At 30.0% G+C, this 23,269-nt stretch overlaps 2 protein-coding genes across 2 annotated transcripts; one reads left to right on the top strand and one right to left on the bottom strand.

The window, feature by feature from the left end:
- The first annotated feature begins 5,862 nt into the window (after positions 1 to 5,862).
- On the top strand, positions 5,863 to 7,380 carry LOC124916032 (probable clathrin assembly protein At4g32285). The gene has a single exon (XM_047456768.1). The coding sequence runs from the start codon at positions 5,863 to 5,865 to the stop codon at positions 7,378 to 7,380; it is 1,518 nt and encodes a 505-aa protein (XP_047312724.1).
- A 2,567-nt stretch (positions 7,381 to 9,947) lies between these two features.
- On the bottom strand, positions 9,948 to 11,706 carry LOC124914483 (glucan endo-1,3-beta-glucosidase 11-like). The gene is made up of 2 exons (XM_047455040.1): positions 11,382 to 11,706; positions 9,948 to 11,161 (listed from the first exon to the last, which is right to left on the bottom strand). Exons 1-2 carry the CDS (start codon positions 11,443 to 11,445, stop codon positions 10,077 to 10,079), a joined length of 1,149 nt encoding a protein of 382 aa, XP_047310996.1. The 5' UTR covers positions 11,446 to 11,706; the 3' UTR covers positions 9,948 to 10,076.
- Positions 11,707 to 23,269: the final 11,563 nt, after the last annotated feature.

Raw genomic sequence — 23,269 nt, 5'->3', positions numbered from 1 at the left:
CTCAACAAAGGGTAACACAATAAATATAAATATTTGTGATAAAAACCTCAACAAGGGCAACGAGAATGAAGTAGGGAGCAAACCTGGATATGCAAATGTTTAGTTACTCAAAAAGGGGACCAAATCTGCAATGTCTTACTAAGTAGAAACACCAAAGCTTAGTATATTTAGAAAAGAAAAACATAGAATATAATAAAGGGAGAATTATTTAAGAAACATGTATAAATGGTATAAGTGATGATGATAACGAGATCAATATATGAATTCTAAGAGATCCATGGATAGATAGTAACTCAAACAAAAACGTTTTTGTTTAAGCACTCGTACCTTCGATTTTTCGTTCGAATTATATAATTTCCTGCGAAAAGAGACCACGAAAATAAAAAAGATGTCAATATTTTGTACGCGCTTCAACAACTAATACGTTCGGAAGATGAATAAACCTTTTTTTCCGGCGAGGTTGTAGCTTTGAGAAGAGGAGACGAGGGTTAGAGAAGAGGTATCGAGTTTGGCGGCGGAGAAGAGGATGATACTTGGAGTTAATTCGATTTTTCGTCCGAATTATATAATTTTCTGCGAAAAGAGACCACATAAAAAAGATGTCAATATTTTGTACGCGCTTCAACAACTAATACGTTCGGAAGATGAATAAACTTTTTTTTTCGGCGATGTTGTAGCTTTGAGAAGAAGAGACGAGGGCTACAGAAGAGGTATCGAGTTTGGCGGCGGAGAAGAGGATGATACTTGGAGTTAATTAGATAATACTCAGTAAAAAAAATTACTTAAGTATCACTTAGGGTTATGCAATTGAGCCTCATTCTTTTTACCACTTTAATCTCTCAAATTTCTCAAATTGGTTTACGGGTTCATTCCTTTTATTACTTTAATCCCTCAAATTTGTTGAGTGCGATAATGAAAAAAAATTTAAGTCATATGTGTGAAAGATGTTTTTATTTTTAACTTAAAATGACATGAACCAATATAATTTTCTTTAAATATTGTGCTTCCTTTTAATGATAAAATTGATATTTTTTAGTTAAAATTAACAAGTTTTTTATGAACCAGCGTAATTTTCTTTAAATATTGTGCTTCCTTTTAATGATAAAATTGATATTTTTTAGTTAAAATTAACAAGTTTTTTTTTAAATCCAAACAAAATTAATTTTTTAATAATTATTTTTCAACAATTAAATCCCTTAATTTCGTTAATCAAAATACTAAAATACAATTTATTTTAAATTATTAATTTAATTTTATTTATATATACTAATACCTTTTAAGTCTTTTACCAAAATAATCATCACTTTTTTCTCAAAATTATCATCCATCGTTATTTTTTTCTCACCCTAGATTTTAAAAAAAACCTCAATCAACGCTATGTTTTCAAGATATTGACACACTAATTAATGAAGAGGACTTTTTGGTTTATAGATTGATTGGAAATGATTTTAGGTATCCAATATATTAAATTGGATATGTTTTAAGAGATCCAATAAAATCCATATACAATCATATTCTTTTACCAAAAAAGAATTCACACCTTAATTAGTATCAATGTGTTTCTCATTTTTCTGAATTCATTTTCAAATTAAGTCCTGAATAACTTTTATCACAATGAAGAACTTAAAAGTAATACCATCTTCATTCCATATTTGATATTCATATGACACGGGAAGAACTAAAATGCAAGAAAAAAATTACCTAACTATTTTTTCAAATAACTTTAAATTATAAATCCTAAACTCAACCAATTGGACCTAGGTAAGCCCAATAAAATTTATGTGAATAATGTTTTTAATATTTGAATATTCGGCTTAGTATAAAATAGTAAATTAAAAAGTTTTGTGTGGAATGACAAATTTAGTTACTTTTAATTACTTTTTTATTTAAGTTATGGAGAATTAATTATCGCCTCCAATTGTTTTTAATTACTAAGTTAGCCGTTTAGTTACAATAATTATGATTTAAAATTTTCAAGAATATTAATTATTAACTAAATGTGATTGAGATGTGTTTTGACGAGGGATAAGAGGTCGGTAACAAATGAGAATGGTTAAAAATATGATTCAAATATTTAATTGACCAAAGTGTGAGATCACAAGGTTAAACGTCGATTAAGATTGATGGTTGATTTGTCGAGGGGTAATAGACGCGTGAGAGTATGATATGATTGTGATGTGGTTTGTCAAGGGATAAGATGCCGATAATAAATGATCATGAGGTCACGAGATTATAGGTTGATTGAGATTGGTGATTAGTTTGTCGAGTGATAAGAAGTGTGTGAAAGTGTAATTGAGATTGTTGGTCGGTTTGTCGAGGGATAAGAGGCATATGCAAATGTGATTAAGATTGGTGGTTGGTTTGCCGATAGATAAAAGGCGTGGGATAATATGATGGAGATTGATGGTTAGTTTACCCAGGGATAATAGGCGTGTGAAAGTGTGATTGAGATTGATAGTTAAGTTGTCGATGAATAAGAGTCTGGTAACATTAGCTTGTCGATGATAAGAGACTTGTGAAAGTATGATTGAATGTGGTTTACCAAGGGATAAGAGACCGATAATAAATGATAATGAGGTGACAAGATTAGAGGTCGATTGAGATTGATGATTGGTTTGCCGATGGATAAGAGGTGTGTGAAAGTGTGATTGGGTTGCCGAGGGATAAGAGATCGATAACATTATGATTGGTGTTAGTTTGTCAAGGATAAAGAGGACGGTAACAAAAGATCGTAAAGTCACGAGATTATAGGTTGATTAGATTGTTGGTTGGTTTCCTGAGGGATTATAGTCATGTACGTGTGAAAGTGTGAGGTTAAGAGATGAGAGGTCAATTGAGATTGGAATTGGTTTATAGATGAATAAGAGGCCAGTAACATTTGAATTGATTATTAGTTTATCGAGGGATAAAGGTTAATTCAGGTCGGTGGTTGGTTTGCTGAGAGATAAGAGAGGCGTGTGAAAGTGTGATTGAGATTGATGGTTGGTGGTTGGTTTGCCAAGGGATAAGACGCGTGTGAAAGTGTGATGTCACGAGATGGAGAGGTTCATTGGGATTGGTGAATGATTTGGAGAGAGATAAGAGGCATTTAAAAGTAATGAGGTCGTGATATGAGAGGTCAATTGGAATTGGTGGTTGGTTTGTCAAGGGATAAGAGACCCGTAACAAAGGATCGTAAGGTCACGATATTAGAGGTCAATTGTGATTGGTAGTTGGTTTGTTGAGGGATTAGAAGTATGTGAAAGTATGAGGCGATAAGATGAGAGGTCGATGAGATTACTGGCTGATTTGTCGAGCGATAAGAGGCCGATAATATTGAGATTGGTAGTTGGTTTGCTGAGAGATAAGAAACCGATAAGAAATTATCGTAAGATCATGAAATTAGAGGTTAATTGTGATTGGTGGTTAAAAATATATGTGAATGAGATGTTGATTGATCGAAGTGTGATGTCACGGTATTAGAGATCGATTATGATTGGTAATTGATTTACCGAGGAATAAGAGACATCTGAAAGTGTGAGGTCACGAAATATATATGTCAATTTTGATTTTAGTGGTTGATTTGGCGAGGGATAATAGACATGTGAAAGTGTGTGATGTCACAATATTAGTAATGAGAGTTGTCCATTGGGAAAAAGAATATTGGTGGTTAAATGTGTGAATGAGATGGTTGTTTGACCGAAGTGTGAAAGTGAAGTCACGAGATGAGAGGTCCATTAGATTGGTGGTTGATATGTTGAAATGAGGATAAAGATGTCGTGGTAATGATATGAAATGATTGATGTACAAATACTCGAAGTGAGGTCACGAGATTAGTAATGAAATATTACTAGAAAACAAAAAATATTGGTGGTTAAATATATGAATGAATTTGTTGATTTATCGAAAAAGTGAGGGTAAAGAGGTTGATGATATGATGAGATGGATAGTTTGCCAAAAGTAATGGTAAAAGATGTTGGTATTGTTGAGATAATTAAGTGCAGAAATAAGCTAATTTGAGAGGTTTATTAGGTAAGAAAGAATATTGTTTGTTAACCGAGTAATGAGAGTAAGAGATCGAAAAGGAAAATGTCAGTGATGATGAGAAAAAAGTTAAATTAACGTCTTCTTATTAATTTTGTTATAAGTTTTTATGAATAATGAAAACAACAATGAATGAGAAGTAAGAAGAGAGACAATCATTAGACTGTCCTAATCATTAAAGCTCCGTAATGTTTAGACCATAGATCTTGACGACGAAGATAATAATGAATGCGATGAAAACGATGATGATAATGACGACCACAAAGAAATAATTATTATTTATTTCAACTTTGTAAATGTGATCTATATTTATGACTCTAACGCAAAAGACATTATGTAATTAAAAAAATAATTGGTTTTAAGGGATAAATCCCAGCATATTTTAAATATAATGTTGAATTGGACTTACACTCAAAAATAAAAAATACCTTCATGACATAATGATTGTTCTTTAAAATTCGTTAAAAAAAAACAATTTTTAAAAGATAAAATTTTTTGGATAAATTTTTTAAAATACTCTGGCTAATGACTGTAAATGGTGATGTAATATATTTGTACGGCATCAAATAGTTACATTTGTAGGGTCTGGCCCCTTATGGGTAAAATAGGCATAAAATTACTAAACTAATAGAAAAGGATAATTAATTAAAGTTAAATTAATTTTATATTAATTTATTATATAACTTTATATCATTTAAAAATAATTAATAAATAAATAAAAGTTGCATAAGCCTCATTAATAAATCCGATAAAAAATAAATTAATTAAAGTTTTATAAATTAAAAAAATCAAAATAATATGTCTTCTTGAATTATAAAATATGTTATATTTAAGATTAATATTAATATTATATTTATGTAAAACAAATTTTTTTTTTTAACACAATAATTAAGGTGGACTTATGCCAGGTAATTATATATATTTTTATAGAATATGTTACATTTAAAATTAATATTATATTTAAGTAGAATGTTTTCAATATTGACACACTAATTGACTACTTTAGGTAATATATTGATTGGATATGATTTAAGGGATCCAATAAAATCAATAAATCATATAGAATCATTCTTTTACTTTAATTAAAACATTCATAATGTTTCTATTTCTTATCAATATTAATTCATATTAAATAAATTTTATCAATATTAATTAAAAATAAAATAAGATACAAAATTAAAAGTATTACCATTCTCATCAATTTATTTTGCTTTACAACTGTACAGTGTTGTTATTATTAATTAAGATGTTCACAATTTTATTATATTTTATTTGGCCAAAATTCTTTTTTTATGTGGTCTATTAGCAGGATCGCACCACTTTTTATTGCAACTTTAAAACTAGAATAAATTGTTATCAATTAACGTAATTTCTCGCTCTTTTGTTGATAATTAAGGTTGTTTTTAAGATGATATATCGAAGAAAAATATCGGTTCAACATTTACGTCATCAAAAAACACGAAAATAATGCATACTATTGTCCATGCAAAAATAAATAAAAATAAATGAGGAAATATTTGACTATTGTTGCATTCCAACTCTCTCTATATAAATAGAATTTGAACTAAAGAAGCTGAAAGAGTTCAGTCCCCGGAATTTGCTCTGAATATCGCCGTCGCCGGAAAAGGTGACAACGGAGATTTAAGCTCCCCGGCGGCGCTTCTCGACGGTAAGTTCATCTCTGTATAACTATATCTAGATTCTAGATCCTACGTTACATATACACATGCAGTTGTTTATTTATGTTATTGCTTTTATGCTTTCATCGTATAGTTCATAGTTCACATCAAAAAATCTCACTAATCTGCCCATAGATTCGTGATCCTTCACGATTGAATGATGCTGAGTACGTACCGGAGGATCATCGGCGCGGTGAAGGACAAGACTAGTATAAGCCTAGCTAAATTCTCAGGCAATGTCGCGCCGCCGGACCTCCAAGTTCTTGTGGTGAAGGCGACTAGCCATGACGATGATCTGTGTGACGAGAAGTACACAATGGAGATTATAAATCTAACCTCACAATCCAAAGTTTACTTGAACGCGTTCGTTTCCGCGATTTCGAAGCGACTGAGTAAGACGCATGATTGGATAGTTGCTGTGAAGTCATTGATTCTAGTCCACAGAATGTTAAAAGAAGGGGATCCATTTCTAGGGCAAGAGATTTTGAATGGAAGTCGTAAGAAAGGTACTAGGACTATTAGGGTTTTGGATATGTCAGATTTCTACAATGTGAACCACTCGAATTGCTGGGATCACTCTGATTTCGTTAGGGCTTATGCTAAATACCTTGATCAGAAACTCGAATTCATCGTTTATCGGATGAAATTGACTGGTGGCTATGATGGAAAAGGGTTTTTCCCTGCTAGAGAAATGAACTCAGAGATGATTCATGAGAAATTGAATCATTTGCTGAAACTTTTAGATATGTTATTGCCTTGCAGACCAACAGGGTTAGCTAAGAGTAATATAATGATCCTGTCTGCTTTATACCTTGTTTTGATGGAAAGTTTTTCACTTTACTATCATCTTTGTGAAGTTTTGGAGGTTTTACTTGATAGATTCCCTAAAATGTGTTATGATGATTCTGCAATTGCATTTGATGCATTTGTTAAATCTGCCAAGACGATGGATAAACTCCGACTACTCTACAGCTTTAGTAAAGATCTTGGGATCATAGGATCATCGGATTTCCCACAAGTGAAGAAACTAACCGACAATCTCTTTGAAACCCTCAAAGGTTTCTTAAAGCATAATACAACCAACATACCGCAAAACACCCAGAATGAGCCATTGCATGAATTCATGGCATTATCGGAGGATTTGGTGAGTTTGAGGGTTTCTTGGGCTTCATATCATAGTAACAAAGTGGAATTGGCTTTGTTTTCTAAGACAGTGATGAATAGAGATGGGTCATGGGAGGCTTTCAATTCACAAGTTGATCAAGTTATAACTTCTGAAATGGGTAAAGATGATTGGGAACTAGCTTTGGTTGATCAGTCTACTAGCAGTTTATTGAACAAAAAACCCGAAATGGGAGGTGGTCTCGATTCTCTTCTTTCTAAGACAGTGATGAATAGAGATGGGTCATGGGAAACTTTCAATTCACAAGTTGATCAAGTTATAACTTCTGAAATTGGTAAAGATGATTGGGAACTAGCTTTGGTTGATCAGTCTACTAGCAATTTATTGAACAAAAAACCCGAAATGGGAGGTGGTCTCGATTCTCTTCTTTTAAATGGAATGCATGAAGATCCGTTCCAAGCTTCGCCATCTGTTCCTCCACCTGCTTATGATCAGATAGCTGACATGGAAATGAAACAGCATTTCCCAGCTCGAAACAGCAACAATATGGCTTAGCTAAGATTGATGGTGTTGGGTACTATGGTCATGTTTCATAGTATTAATCATTATGCATCACCCTTTCTAAAGCCTTCACTTTGTCTCAATTCTGATTTTTTTATGGGTATTTATTTATAAACTTATATGGTTTGGTGACCCTTAAGGGAGTAGTAAAAAGGGGTTTAAAGATATTGGAATCTTTATTTTTTAAGCTTAGTTTAGCTTACTATTGAAACAACAAATGCATAATTTAGATAATTGAACTCCTCTTCTGCTATTTTGTTTTTAAGAGATAATTGAAATATTCCCCCAACTCTATCTTGAATTTTTTGCTGTTTATCATTTTTTTGACATATGAACTAGCTAGTGTTCATTTTGATGAGAGTTTGTTTGATGTGGGTTATTTGGATGATTTGAAAAACATTTGTTTGATAAAAATATATTAATTGATTATTTTGGTTAAAGACTTTAATATTGTAATATGTTATAAGGATAAAGTAGGGACTTTACTATTTTAATATGTTACAAAGATAAAGTAGGGAGGGAGAGTTGGTGATTTATTTTATATGAAATAATATGCTGGTTGGGTTAACTTTCATATGTCAAAATTATTTATTATATTCGGTTAATCTTTTCGATGTTATTGGTAGCAAAGGTTTTTGTAATAGTTATAACTAAGAGTATATAGTAAATATATGAGCCCACGGCCACCAAAGATTAACTTTACGACCCACTTTTCGGAACAAATATTACGAAGGAAACGTTTGAACGATTCACTCAAGATTTGGAATTAAAAAAAGAATTAGTTACACTTTTTTTTTCAAATGATATATTAATTTGAGGAATAAGTAGGTTTATCAATAAGTTACACATCCAATTACAATTCATAGCATCAATTTTAACAAAATTGGCAACAATATGAATTAACCCTCTCCACTAGTAAAACTGAAAGTCTGAAACAAATTTTCTGATATGTTACAACCATCTCTTACTTTCTTTTAACAAAATTTAATTATAACTTGAATTAAATTCAAAGATAACATTATACAAATTCAGAACAATTATTGTCGAGTTTCCACATTCTCAAGATAATGTTTCTCAAATGGTAACGACAACACAAAAACATCATCTTCAGGTAAATGAGGACATCCTAATTGAATTTAATTCCTTTATTGGAAGATCGTATTCGCCTCGATAAAACATTGGTGTTAAGATTAGATTTACGTTAAAAAAATGAGGCATGTAAGTCACTTTCTCTTGTCGACGAATCTCCATTTCATTCTCCATATCCAAATACAAACACAAAAAATTTCCGCAATTGTGAGTTGTGCACAACATTTTACTGAAAATGTCTCAAATATTGTTCCCACAATCAAGCATAAATTTGACAGGTTAGTTAAGATTAGTAAGACCCAAAAACCTTATTTTTATCCCATCTGAACAAGTTGTGCTCCGGTAAGTTCATACAAAAATTTACAAAATTAGTATCAACTTGAAAAGAAATAATGAGGAATCATTAGTAAAATTAGTAAAAAACAAGAAGATGAGCAAAGAGACTTGAAACCTAATTTAATCGTATAGACTATGTCAGTGTAAAAAGGCCATGCAAGGATATCCTCCTCTATCGTAAAAGAGATGTCTCTAATGTCATTAATCATAGAAAAATAATAGGGACAAAGAATTTTGAAGAAGGAATGATGTGTGCTGCAATCTTTTTCCGACTAACGACGTGACGTGTCATTCTATCTCTAATGCTCTCCCCTGATATTCTTCTTAATCTAATATATTCTATATAGAATCGTAATTTGAAAATCTACTATTTTTGTGGATCAAGTCTCTACCCCGAAAAGAAGGATAATTATGAAAGTCCAATATGAGAAATGTCTACTTTTAAAAGTGGTCCACTTATCTAGCGAATTCGACTTGATTTTCCATTGCCCATAAATTACAAATGATAACCTTTGACCAACAAGTCTCCCCCCATAAGATACTAATTCCAAAGATGAATTCATCCTTTCTTTTTTGTTACAATGCTCTTTGCTCTTTTGTTTAAAATAAACACAATTCATAATAAAAAGTGGCCAATTTTGAAGAAAAATCAAATTTGAATAAAATATTTTTCTAAAAGTGACACTCGATCATATCATAAAAGTTCACTTTCTGATTCCATCGGAAAAAGTTTCGAGTTTAACCGTGATCATAACTGTGAGTTGTAATGCTTGTTCTTCTTTAATTTAAAAAAAAAGTTCACTCTCACGACAAAGTTAAGATTAAATTCTTATATCTCTTTTTATAATTACGAGAATCTTATTAAATAATGAAGATATTGTCTTGAATTTCTTTATCCTTAATGAAAAACACTAATCATGTTAGGTAAGAAATTTGCGAAACCTTTGTAATAATTTTTGTAACAACTTATAAATAAAGTTAAATAAACTAATCAGTCCAAAGTGACTAACCTCGATTGAAAATTGACAATATCTTAGTGAAGTCGTGGAAGGATGTTCCTGGAAGAGTTGATGTATGAATTGTGTTGCGATTATAATGAAAATTTCAAAGTTTTAAGAAGCAAAATCGAAACAATATCGTCCCAACTACTGCAAATATTATTATAATAATCACCACCACCACATTAGGTTTTTTTTTTTCACAGTTATAAGAAGACTATCAAAGAAAAAAAGTCCTGTTTTCTGAATTCTGTATACATTTTAATATTATAAGATCAACAAGAGAATGCTGATCAATACAGAGCAGTACACCATCCATCGGAAGTTTGTCGATAGAGAAGAAGATGATTTCAATCCCGAAAATCCAATATCATAAGAGATATTCCCATCAGCTTTAAACAATCCAAAGTTTCTTTCAGAAGTTGGTCCATCCTTCAAATTCTCATTAAACAGAGCAAAAACATACACCTTCAACATCTTTTTCGGTCTCAAAGGTGTTCCTTTTCTTTTTGCCAGTCTTTTCCGCAAATTATAATTGTAGATTTTAGCATTAGTTCCATTCGCAGCAGCTTCGTTTTGATCGCCATGAGAAGCCCAACCAGTTTCAGTAACTATAACTTCCATCTTTCTGAATTCAGCATTCTCCAAAGCAGTATAAGCTGCATCAGTTATGGCATCAAGCATATTATCATAATGAAGTTTACTTTTCTCATCATAGATACCATCTGTTGTCTGAAAAAGCGCATAATTTATGTCAATATCATTCGGGTTATCCATGTATGCCAGAAAAGGATAAGCATTTAGACAAAATGGAGCGCCGTTATTGGAAAAGAATTCCAGGAGCGGTTTCATGTATTGTATGATATTGTCATTGAATGTGCAGGAAGAAGGTGGATACGAGTTATTGAAAACCAACATCGAATGGGCTGTTGTTATCTGAATTACATCGTCGATTTTCAGGGTTTTCGTAGCGTTATGAATGTTCTTCGCAGCACCTAACAATACTTCCCAAAGTGATTGATCTGCCCCACCAAGAACTTCATTTCCAATTGCAATCCCACGAATATGGGTATCTGGAAGGAATGCTAATACATTATCTTTAACCCAAGTTAGAGCATGATCAGGGTTTGAATTCATATCTTTCAAGTTTCCATTTGGAAGTCCAACAACTATTTCAAGTCCTGTTTTACTAAAAGCTTTCAAAACGCTATGATCAGCATCGTATATTCTCACGTTCTTAATCTTGACAGACCGAAGAAGCTTAACGACTTCATCAGGAGAAGGAATGTTGTTTGCAATTCTACCATAATTTATTCCATAAGTTCCGGTGAATGATTCAACTTCCGATGGAACTAAAAGGATCAATAAACCAATGAAGCAGAAAATTAGTTCAAATTTCTAGACCTAATTTCTCGGAATCAACAAGAATGCAAAAAAGATGTCTCCAATTATCGGTTCAATTCAACGAAATCGTAAAGCAATCGTCAAGATTCAAAACTAAATCTGATTAACCAAAAAGGAAACTAAAGTAGTGATGATTAACAAACAATAAAGAAATAGACATCGGCGTACCTTTTCCAGCAAATAAGATAAATAACGCCAATAGTAATCGGAAAAAGGAGTCTGAGATCTTCATATATATGTGAATTTCGGAAGGATGAATGATCAATTGTATCCACTATCCACTATACAGTAGACTTCAATTCCGCATTGCCGGTTTACAGACCGGTTTATTTTCTCAATCTGATAAGGAATCGGAAAGTTCTTGTAAGAGGCCGCCGCCGGTGGAGAGAATGGCCGTGGAGGCGGACGGAAGGTTGCCGGAAAATGGAGGAATCGGCGGCGGGGGGGAGTTTTGGCGGCCGTTTTATATAAGAAGAAAAGGGAAACGGAGAAGAAAGAGTATAATTTTAGTTTTTGGAATAATATATGAAATGAATGAATCATCCAAATGACAAGGACCCGCCCTGTTTTTGACTATTTAATACTTAACTATTGGTTTGTATGTCAACATCTACTTAAAAAGAATAAAAATAAAAGTGCAATTTGCACTAATTTACTTTTTTTTTTTATTTATTCTTAAAAAATTATATTTAATTTTTAAGGTTGCAATTTAACCGATTCCAACTTCCAACCCATGATTTCAAGAGGATATCGTTAAGTTAGAAGAGAGGATGATACCAGTTACACCAAAACTCGGTAGGTGAGTGTAAACGGATCGAATCTTAATTTTAACACCAGGATTATTTTATTTTAAATATATTGCAAATATTACCGATAAAATAATTTTTTTTTGAATTAAGGAGAACTTGATGAGACCCCATAGTCATGGCTCCGACTTCCATTCAAAATGTTTTTAGTCGAAATCGAATACGTGACATTTTGATCTGTTAAGTGGACTCTTACCATTTAACTACTTTGATAGAAATTATAGAAAAAATAATAAAAAATATATAAAAACAATATAATTTAAGTTACTAGCTTTGACATGTTTTTATCATAAATTACATGAGAACACATATAGTATAGTTTAATTCATAAATTATGGAGCATCTTATTCAAAATCAAGATCATACCTCTATATTATATGCATTCCGATATATTAAAAAAAAGTCATGCTTTTAGAGCGGGAATTTGGTGTCAAGAATTATATCGGAAATAATGTGGATGCATTTGAATGGAATAGAAATCTCACACAAATGTAGACACATAATTTCTAACACAATTCTTGACACCAAATTTCTGTTTTTTATCCTTACTCATTAAAAAATTGGTGAACCGAGAATTTTTACGTCACTATAATATCGTATTCATATTATTTTTTAACATAATTAAACTTATAAATAATATGGTTATAAACTAATTTTTCAAATAACTATTTGAATGTATTACCGTTATTCACGTGAAGTAGAGTTTTTAAAATAAAAAATGTTCATGTTTTAATAAAGTTTAGTGTGTGTTTTATTTTATTTTTATAATTATTGATATTTTTTTTTTGTTTCTTCTGGATCTGAGGCTGAGACTGGGCAGCCTAAATTCAAGGGCGACTCTTTACCCACATACCATAATTATCTATTATTTAAATCTTTATCACCGTCATTCAAGTATAGCACATATATCATAATTATGTTGTATTTAAATCTCTTAAATAAACATTAACTATGATACATATACATGATATATATACATATTTATACTCAAAAAAATATCTCTTAAATTCTTCCAAGAATAAGTGCTTCATCATAAATACAATCATTGATAAATTATGGGGAAAAATATCATACAAAACTTATTTTCCACATTAAGGAAAAAAACACAATTTGACAATTAGAATGTTAAGATCTTATAAAACCGATAAATAATTTAATCGAAAACCTACAATTGATGGCTTAGCATAAAAAAATAACAAAATCACTCAATACAAAGTGTGGTTATGCTCTCAACTTAATTTGAACAAAATGGGAGAAAAAAAGGATAGGATTATTAATATTTTGAATGATGAAACCTTCATAATTAAGACATGGTTATGCTGTTCTTTTCATAAATATATATATATAAAGAAAATGTGACATAAGCTGGTCTTTTCCACATGGTTCATGACAAAGACTTCCAACCCACAACCAAAACAACAACAATTGTAAAGTTGGTGAAATAGTTGTTTATTAGTTTCCAATCTTTTTTTATCATAAATTATTTCATTTGTTCCCTTAACCTTTCTTTTTTGTCATCTCCACGCGTTAATCTTTTCTTTCCTCTTTATATAACAAAAAAAAAATGATTTAAGTACATTCCCCGATGAAGCATTTTGTAAGATCAAACCATATAGTGATGAGATTCGAATTTTGATAACCCTAATCATAAAATTGTCTTCAAATGAATGTGATGATCATGGTCAAACAATCTTAATGCAACCCTAGTAAAGTCCACTTAACTCATACCAGTAGCCCATGAGGTTTGGGATGACTTAAGCCAAAAAATAAATAAATTTTATTGAATCAATTCATTTGGTTTAGTATCCAAGAAGATATAGATTTTTTAATATTTTTCAAATGAGACCACTTACTAAGTTACTATCGACGTTGCGAGGAAGAAGACTTAGGCATAGGCATAGGGCGATCTCCAAGTCGCAGCCGCGTGGTGGGCGCGTTCAGCCGATGAGCGACCACGTGGTTGACCTTCCTTCTCCGTGGTTAACCAACCTAGCTAGTTGGCTCGGTAGTTGCTTTGGTTGACCAGGAAAACCCGCCTGGTTGATTGGGCACATGGCCCGATCGTCGGATTCCTAGTTGGTTGTGGCGAGCTGTATGCGGTGGCGCAGTGGCCACCCACAATGCTCGTCGACCAGTTTCTGTCAACATTTTTTTTAATCTTACAAATAACATAAATATGAAGTAAACAAATTTTATTAAGCAACATTAATTTTATAAGGATACATTGATGATTGGCGGTAAAATATTTGTTAATTAATTTATAACGACAATTTATAAACTGTCGTTAATAGTATCTAATTACAGGTAGTGCAACCGCTGTAACTAGAGTAATTTTATCGCCTTTATTCTATAAAATTACCATAGTTAATAGATTAACTATGAAAGAAATGTAAGACAATTGCAGTTAATAGTCGTGTATAAGGTAAAAGAAAAATAAACTCTTTATCACAATTGTCTAGAAAATAACCGTTATAACTTGTATTTAAAAAAAATCAAAATAATATTTATACTATGTAAATAAAAAAATATATTAATTTTTTCTTCATATATTATATAAAAATATCATTACATCAAAATATGGTTATATTTAAATATTAAAAATCATAAAAAAATATAATTAACATATCAACAAAAATAAACTTCCTAAGATTTAAACAACTTCTTTACTTCTTCAAAAACCCATAAAACATTAAGTAAAAAATTATTAATTAATTAGCAACAAATTACAGTTCAACAATTATAAACTAGTTAGAATAAATTTTATGAAAAAACATTCAAACATATTACCTAACCAATATAACAAAATAATAATTAAAACAATTATTTATTAACTATAACCATTTAATAAACACAATTAATATAACAATTAAAATAATATCAATTTTTTTAATAGTGAGCATACTTTTTTTTTTAGTTTATACATATTCTAACGCATCATTTTAAACTTAAAATAAATTGTCATTTTATACCCACAAAAACAACATAAAATAAATGTCAATTTCAACATATTTTAATGGGATCCATTTCACCTGATTTGACAAGTTATTTTTTACCATTTTTTATTTTATTCAAATTAGTAGGTAAGAAAAAGATAAAAGAACATCCATTTATATTTTACTCAAATTATTATGTGAATAGAATAAAAAAAACAATAATAATAGAAATCATACCTCATTGTAGTATTTCTTGAGACTTGACAATTTGTATCGACCTCTTCGCATTTAATATATTTCAAATTGAGTATCAATTATTTTATTCATATTTTTAAAATTCGAAAGTAAAACAAATCATATTACTTCGCATTTAACATATTTCAAATTGAGTATCAATTATTTTATTCATATTTTTAAAATTCAAAAGTAAAACAAATCATATTATTCATTTGTATTTACATTCATAAATATTTTATTTTATCAATTTTAATAAAAAATTTAGGGAGTAGGAGCAGAATAAGAAGATGATGACAGTATGAAGATGTTAAATCATTTCCAACTCATAAATTCATTATTAAACTCAAAATACAGTAAATGTCACATAATTCATTTTCAACTCAAAAACTCATTTCCAAACTAAAAAAAATATTTTTAAAATATTCATTTCTTACATTAATTTTTTAACCTTATTAATATTATCTATTTATTATCAACTTTACATATTTAATCCATATCTTTTCTTCATTTAAAAAAATTAGGATAAAATTAATACATTAATAATTTATACCCATTAAAAAACAAATTAAACATTATTAATCATATTTTTATTACTTGTCATTAATTTTTATTATTTATCTTGTATTTTTAATTATTGTAGAAATATAATTTTTATCTTTGAATTATTGTTTTATCAAATTTTAGCTTTTTTTATCAATATTATTTATTATTATAAATTTATGATAGGTAAAAAAATATATATACAAATACAAAATTAAGTATATAAAAAATTAATACATATCAACAGTTTTTTATAAATTAGACTTTATATTTAAAAAATAAAAATATAAACTAAAAGAGGATAAAAATTATTAACTTATCAATATTACAAGGACTTATTTATAATTTTAAAAATAAATGAGTTTGTGAATAGTAAAACACAGATGACGTATATAAATAAGTATAGTAATTTTTAAAATTATAAATAAGTCCGTGTAATATTGATATTGATAAATAAGGACCAATTGCTGGCGATTCGCGGGTGATGAGTCCGCGATAGTCGATTTGTCCCAAACTAATTTTAAAATTCATCCCGTACAATGAGCTAAACAATATTTTGAAAATAAAAATTTGAGTTCGAGATTAAAAATTATAAACTAGAAGGGTAAAAGATGAATATTTGTACTATGAAACATTATTTTGGACAACTAGAATACGACATCTATTTGTTAAAAAACCAGACAATCTTACTCCACAAAATCTACAAGTCAAAGATGCAATCAAGTCACAATATATTCCTCCATAATCTTAGTGATTGCACAGTTAATTGTTACCCATATTTAGACTCCACAAAATCTGCAAGTCAAAGATGCAATCAAGTCACAATATATTCCTCCATAATCTTAGTGATTGCACAGCTAATTCTTACCCATATTTAGACTTTACATATAACAAATTGTAATATAAATAACCTGTACATTTCTTATTCATATATATACAATTATTCATTTTCAATCATACATCTTCTTTAATTGGTATCAGAAGTCTAGATCCTACAATGTCATCAAACGCCTTCTCCGTCCCAAACCCTACCGACCCCGGCTATCCCATCTTCTTTGTCAACCTATCGCAATGCAAACCCTTACAAACTACAAACAACACCACCAACTTTACACAATGGTCTTCCCAAATCAAGTCATTCTTATTTGGTTTCGGCCTATTTGACTACCTCACTGGAGAAAAGAAATGCCCACCACTAACAATCACCAAAGACGACAACACTGTCACCCTTAATCCCAGTTACGCCTCATGGTCTCGACAAGTCCAACTATTGTTAGGCTCCCTCATCGGCACTCTTGACGCCAAGATCGCACCTCTTGTAGCCTCTGCTGCTACATCTCATGAAGCATGGACTACTCTCAAATCTCTCTACGCAAATCCTACTCGCAACCAAATCCTCCAAGTCAAGAAACGACTTGACTCAATCAAAAAGACACCCGATCAAACCATCACTGACTATATGCATCAAATAAAACAATGCACCACTGAACTTGCCAATCTATGCAAAACTCTAGATCCCGAAGACATCATTGCAAAGGTTTTAAATGGGCTCGATCAAACCCAACACCGTTCCATCATCGAAACCGTTGAAGCTCGAGATACTCTCATCCCGTTCGATGCTCTCCATGAAAAACTCATACATCATGAGCTCACCAAACTCCATGACAACACCAACTCCACCTCATCAACACCTACCACCGCTTTTGTCGCAACCTACAAACCATCATCCAATACTCGCCAAAATAACAATTACTCCCGACCCCAATACTCTAAAGACAACAGCCGACAGTCCTCACCACACTACCCCAACCCCTCCTCATCCAACACCAAATCACCTGATGTCTGCCAATATTGTGGCTACACTGGTCACACCATCTCCGTCTGTCGTCACTTCTCTCGCGCCCATTTTAACTTTACACTCAAACCCTTTGTACGTCAATCTCGCTACACTCGTCCTCAAGCCAACACTGCCTATTCATCTCACGCCCCTCCATGTGACTGGATTATAGTGTTAGAAATAATGTCTTGAAATAACAGAAAAAAATATATATATATACAATGTTACAAATAAATAAAAATAAAATAAGACATACGAAGAACAATATCACCGTATTTGATGGTTGATTCGAGGCATGTGTTAGACACATTTCCCTTAAAACAGTTCCACCGTCTCCCCATGTGCTAGAGCTTATCACAGATGGCTGTCTCCCAGGGTACAACGAATCTAGTAGTGATTCAGCACCGAAATCACTACACAACGAACTTGATAAAGTACCTGAACTATCACCGAGTTTCAATGGAAAAATCGAACACAGAACTCGAAGGACACTCACAAAACAAGAAGAAGACTTTTGGAATTCTAGAGTGAGAAAGAATGAAAAATGAAGAAGTTGTTTTTGATTAGAGATGAGAGGTTTTATATTGTTGAAAAATTAAACTTTCATAAAAATAAAACCAACCATTAATCTTTGATCCAACGGCTGACCTTGATTGCCTCTTCATTGCCATTTTTATTTTCTCTTCGATAGAAAATACACGTTACATGATTTTCTTGCTAATCAATTGATAGCAATAAATTGATAGCAATAATATCATGAAGGTTGCAATGACAATTAACAAAATTAAACAAATTTAATTTGATAATTGTTCTTCAAGCCATTAAATGTTAATTACATCATTAACAAATTAATTATAATAATTTAATTATTTGGATCAAATTTCACTTTAATTCACGTTTGAATTTCATGTGAATTTCATTTGAATTTTATTTGATTTTATTTACCAAATTCTCATTTCCATTCATTAATGGAATTTATGAATTAGTTTAAAATTCCAACAATCCCCCACATTAATGGAAATTGAAAGATTAACCCGGTGAAGGTTCAACAGTTGAATTCTACATAGGATAGGTAGGTGTAACCCTTTGAACCTTCCCTTGTGAAAGCATATAACTTTACTAGCTGATTAGTAGACTCGATGTCCTTGAACTATTCTGCCTTTTGTGTAAACGATTACACACTTTCACATAGAATTCTCCCTGATACATGTCAAGCTCTCATGGATGTGTCCATTTTGGCCATGGAACACGCGCCTGGTTCTGTGAGAGGGTCTAAAATTGAGCCGTGCAATTCTTTCGAAGCGGCCCCACTTCTCCCTCACATAGGTGATCTCTTTTCTCACAAAGAATCATTAAAAGCGATATGCTTATCCTCGTCAAAATATATATTGTTTCGTTATAGGATTAATCCTCAACAATAACTTTCCAAGTTAGTACAATTAGGTTGTCCCATTGAACCTAGTTCTTGGGATCTCCAGTCTGCATAGGTTGGGTTTTCCTTCATACCAACTTATAGTAGGCTGATGTCTCATAAGACTTCAAACTATCTCTTTATTCAATAATCTAATTAATGGATCCACAATGTTATCTTTGACTTACATAGTCAAATTTGATAACTTCATTAGAGAGTATAGTCTAATGACATTATGTCTAAGACGTGTATGTCTAGACTTGTCACTGACTCTAAGCTTGTCCAATTTTTAATTACTATCAAAATAATTAGAAATTTATGTTGGTACATTCTTAGTTAACCTTGGAACATCTTCTAATAAGAAGCATAGTCATTCGTACATGCTTATCATTTAATTTTTTATGAAAATATTGTTTACTTGGCTAACTAGTAGACAAAATGTCTTTGAACTATTCTGCCTTCGTGTAAACGATTATATATTTTACATAAAAATATTTTATTTTTTGACATAAGTCAAAAATATAGATTATAACGTTTAATCTATCCATCATAAGTTTCTTAGAAGATTTCCATACGTAGATTGCACTTCTAAGTGTAAACATATTCACTTTAAGACATAAAGTCTTTCATTTAATAATATCAATATATCATTTGATAATAACATGATATTTCGTTTAGTGCAATTCATATCCTTTATGGATTTAATCATTTTTATCGTAATTTTCAACGATAAAAATATTGTACAAAAGACACGTAATGAAATAATTTTCATTATCTTCATGATATATTTAATTGTCACATCCACTTTTTAATAAAAGTATGATCAAAATTTCATATCATTATTATGAAATTTGTTATAAGTCATATCAAGACTTTATAAACTTTCTTTTTCATTTATTTCATAAAATCCTTTCGAAGACATTGGTTCTTCAAAGTTTTATGAAAATAATGTCAAAATATGACACGTTTCTTGATTTCAAAATCCTCAAATCTAAAATATCGATTTGAACACCAACTCAGCAAATATAAACAAGACATTTTCTTGTTATTTTCTTTCTTTTTGTAAAGTTGCGCAACTTTATCTTTTATAGAGAACATATTTCTCTAACAATAAATTATCTTTTTATTTATCATAATATACACAATTATTTTTGTGTTATAATCAATAAAAATATTTGCCCCCACATTCGTGTTGGTACCCTTTTTTAAATCACACACTTATATGATTTAAATCAATGATTTTCTAATCAAGAAATTGTCACACAATTCTTTTACAAATTTCTTTTTGTTATACTTATCATACAATGAATAAGATAACTATATCATAAATATTTAATTGAATAAAATATAATTTCTATACAAGAGATTAGAATGTTTATTCATATATAAATCATTCTTCACATAATCTCTACATAAGAAATTAAAATATTTAATCAATTAAAATATTTATTTCAACACTTAATTTCTATAAAAGAAATTAGAATATTTAATCAAATAAATATTCACCATATCACATGATTTCTACAAAAGAAATCATAATGTTTCAAACATCTTTGACCGAAGCCGCTTAAACATTTATTTTCGGTTGCACGTTTGCATACCGCAATATCGGCACGTTTGCCACATTATTTTCAAATCAAACAAGACTTTCCTTGTAATTATTTGATTTCAAGATTATCAAATTAAGTAAGTCTTAATGATGCAATTGAACAATGTATATCAAATATATTATATTAAACCAAAATTAATATATCCATATATATGATATTATATATTATTGCTTCTTTCATTTTAGTCACCACAATGACAAAACAACTATAATATATATAGTCAATAACATAGAAACGTACTCAGATAAATAATATGTCATATATATTATTAAATAAATATATATACAACTTCATTTATCATTAAACATACATGATAAATAATTAAAATATTAATTATTACACTTAATTAGAATGTTGATCATTTATCTTTAATCAAATATAAAACTACCTAATTATATAAATAAATATTCATGTCATCAATTATTCGTTTCTTAATTAATTAGGTGACCTTTAATATTCTATAACAAATCTTTGTGAATCAAAGAACTCATGTGACAAATTTCAAAATTATCTATTAAAATAAAAATAGATAGGAAATAAATCTTAATTTATATATATATAAATTTCTAGATAATCATACTTATTATGAATAACATGAATCATCATATTATTAGCTAATATGCATGATATATATAAATAATCACTTAGCACTATAATCAAATAAAACATAACTACAAACGTACCTCATGTCTTAATCGAAGTAATTACATTATCGTGTTATGAACGATAATCCACATGAAGCGACAATGCTCAAAACAAATCTAGGTGGATCATTCTCACCGAGATAATTCTTGCGAAAATATTTCGACTTACATAATTGTCTCTTTCAATGCATGATTAGAATAAGTTCTAAAACAAATAACTTATTTAATCTCATTATACATATGACCTTCATTTTCTGTCATTATGAATCACATAATTTTTATAAAAGAAATCATTAGGATACCCAATTCATTTCATAATTTCTACATAAGAAATTATAATGATTTCAACATTCATGATTAATGTCATTTAGACAAATCATATTATATATATATATATATTTTATAAAAATCATTATGAACTCATTAATCTCATAATTTTTACACAAGAAAATTATAATGATTTTCACACCAAGACTCATGTCTGATTTCTACCAAGAAATCATTGACTACCCATTCATCTCATAATTTCTACACAAGAAATTGGAATGGTTTCAACATAAATGACTAGTGTCATTTTATAACACAAGATTTCTTATGAAAGAAATCATTGGCTCCATTCATCTAATAATTTCTATAAAAGAAATTTGAATGGTTCCATCAAAGAATTCATTGGCTAAATGGGATTCGAATTAGGGACCTTTCGCCTCCTCACACCCTTGCGTTTGAACTTTAAACCACTGTGCCAATGCACCCTTTTATTGTTGTATTACTGTTTACGACCGTTTGTCTTCTCTTTAGATAAACTTATTTTTCTCTTATCTTTAACTTAAACTCTGTCAAACAAAATTGATAACTTAGTATCATAATCAAACGGTAAATATATAAGACAATATATATACTTATATAAATAAATATATTATCTCTTCTTAGTTATTAATTTTAATATCACATTCTTTTAATTATCAAACTTAATTAATTTAAGAATGTATATATATATAATAATTAATTATTTTAAAACTGAAACCATATGTTTCAATTATAATTAATTTTAACACCATTAATTTTCTGAAAATTGAAAGCTAACATATTAGTTACTTTCTTATTTTTATTCCTTATTATTAATAATTTTAATAACCAACAAATATTTATTTAAAAATAAAATAAATTATTGTTTTCTAATTTATTTTCTAGAAAACGTTTGTATAATAAATATACATCATTTTTCTTTAGAATATTAGCTTATAAATGTAAGCTTTCATACAAATAATATTAATAATAATTAACATTATATATATATACAATAAAAACTTATCTTATTTGTAGATTCTTTTATTCCTTTAGATGAACAACTTTATCTTATCAAAATAAGCCATCATCTCCTTTGCAACATCGCGACTCATATTTCTGAAACATCAAAGACAAAGATTTTCGACGGCAAAAGCTACAAAATAACTTAGCACACGAAACTGTTTTAAGATTGTTAGAAATAATGTCTTGAAATAACAGAAAAAAATATATATATATATACAATGTTACAAATAAATAAAAATAAAATAAGACATACGAAGAACAATATCACCGTATTTGATGGTTGATTCGAGGCATGTGTTAGACACATTTCCCTTAAAACAGTTCCACCGTCTCCCCATGTGCTAGAGCTTATCACAGATGGCTGTCTCCCAGGGTACAACGAATCTAGTAGTGATTCAGCACCGAAATCACTACACAACGAACTTGATAAAGTACCTGAACTATCACCGAGTTTCAATGGAAAAATCGAACACAGAACTCGAAGGACACTCACAAAACAAGAAGAAGACTTTTGGAATTCTAGAGTGAGAAAGAATGAAAAATGAAGAAGTTGTTTTTGATTAGAGATGAGAGGTTTTATATTGTTGAAAAATTAAACTTTCATAAAAATAAAACCAACCATTAATCTTTGATCCAACGGCTGACCTTGATTGCCTCTTCATTGCCATTTTTATTTTCTCTTCGATAGAAAATACACGTTACATGATTTTCTTGCTAATCAATTGAT

This window comes from Impatiens glandulifera, chromosome 9 (genome assembly GCF_907164915.1).
Source record: "Impatiens glandulifera chromosome 9, dImpGla2.1, whole genome shotgun sequence".
NCBI classification, from domain to species: Eukaryota; Viridiplantae; Streptophyta; class Magnoliopsida; order Ericales; family Balsaminaceae; genus Impatiens; species Impatiens glandulifera.
This window is presented reverse-complemented; position numbering and strand designations above follow the sequence as displayed.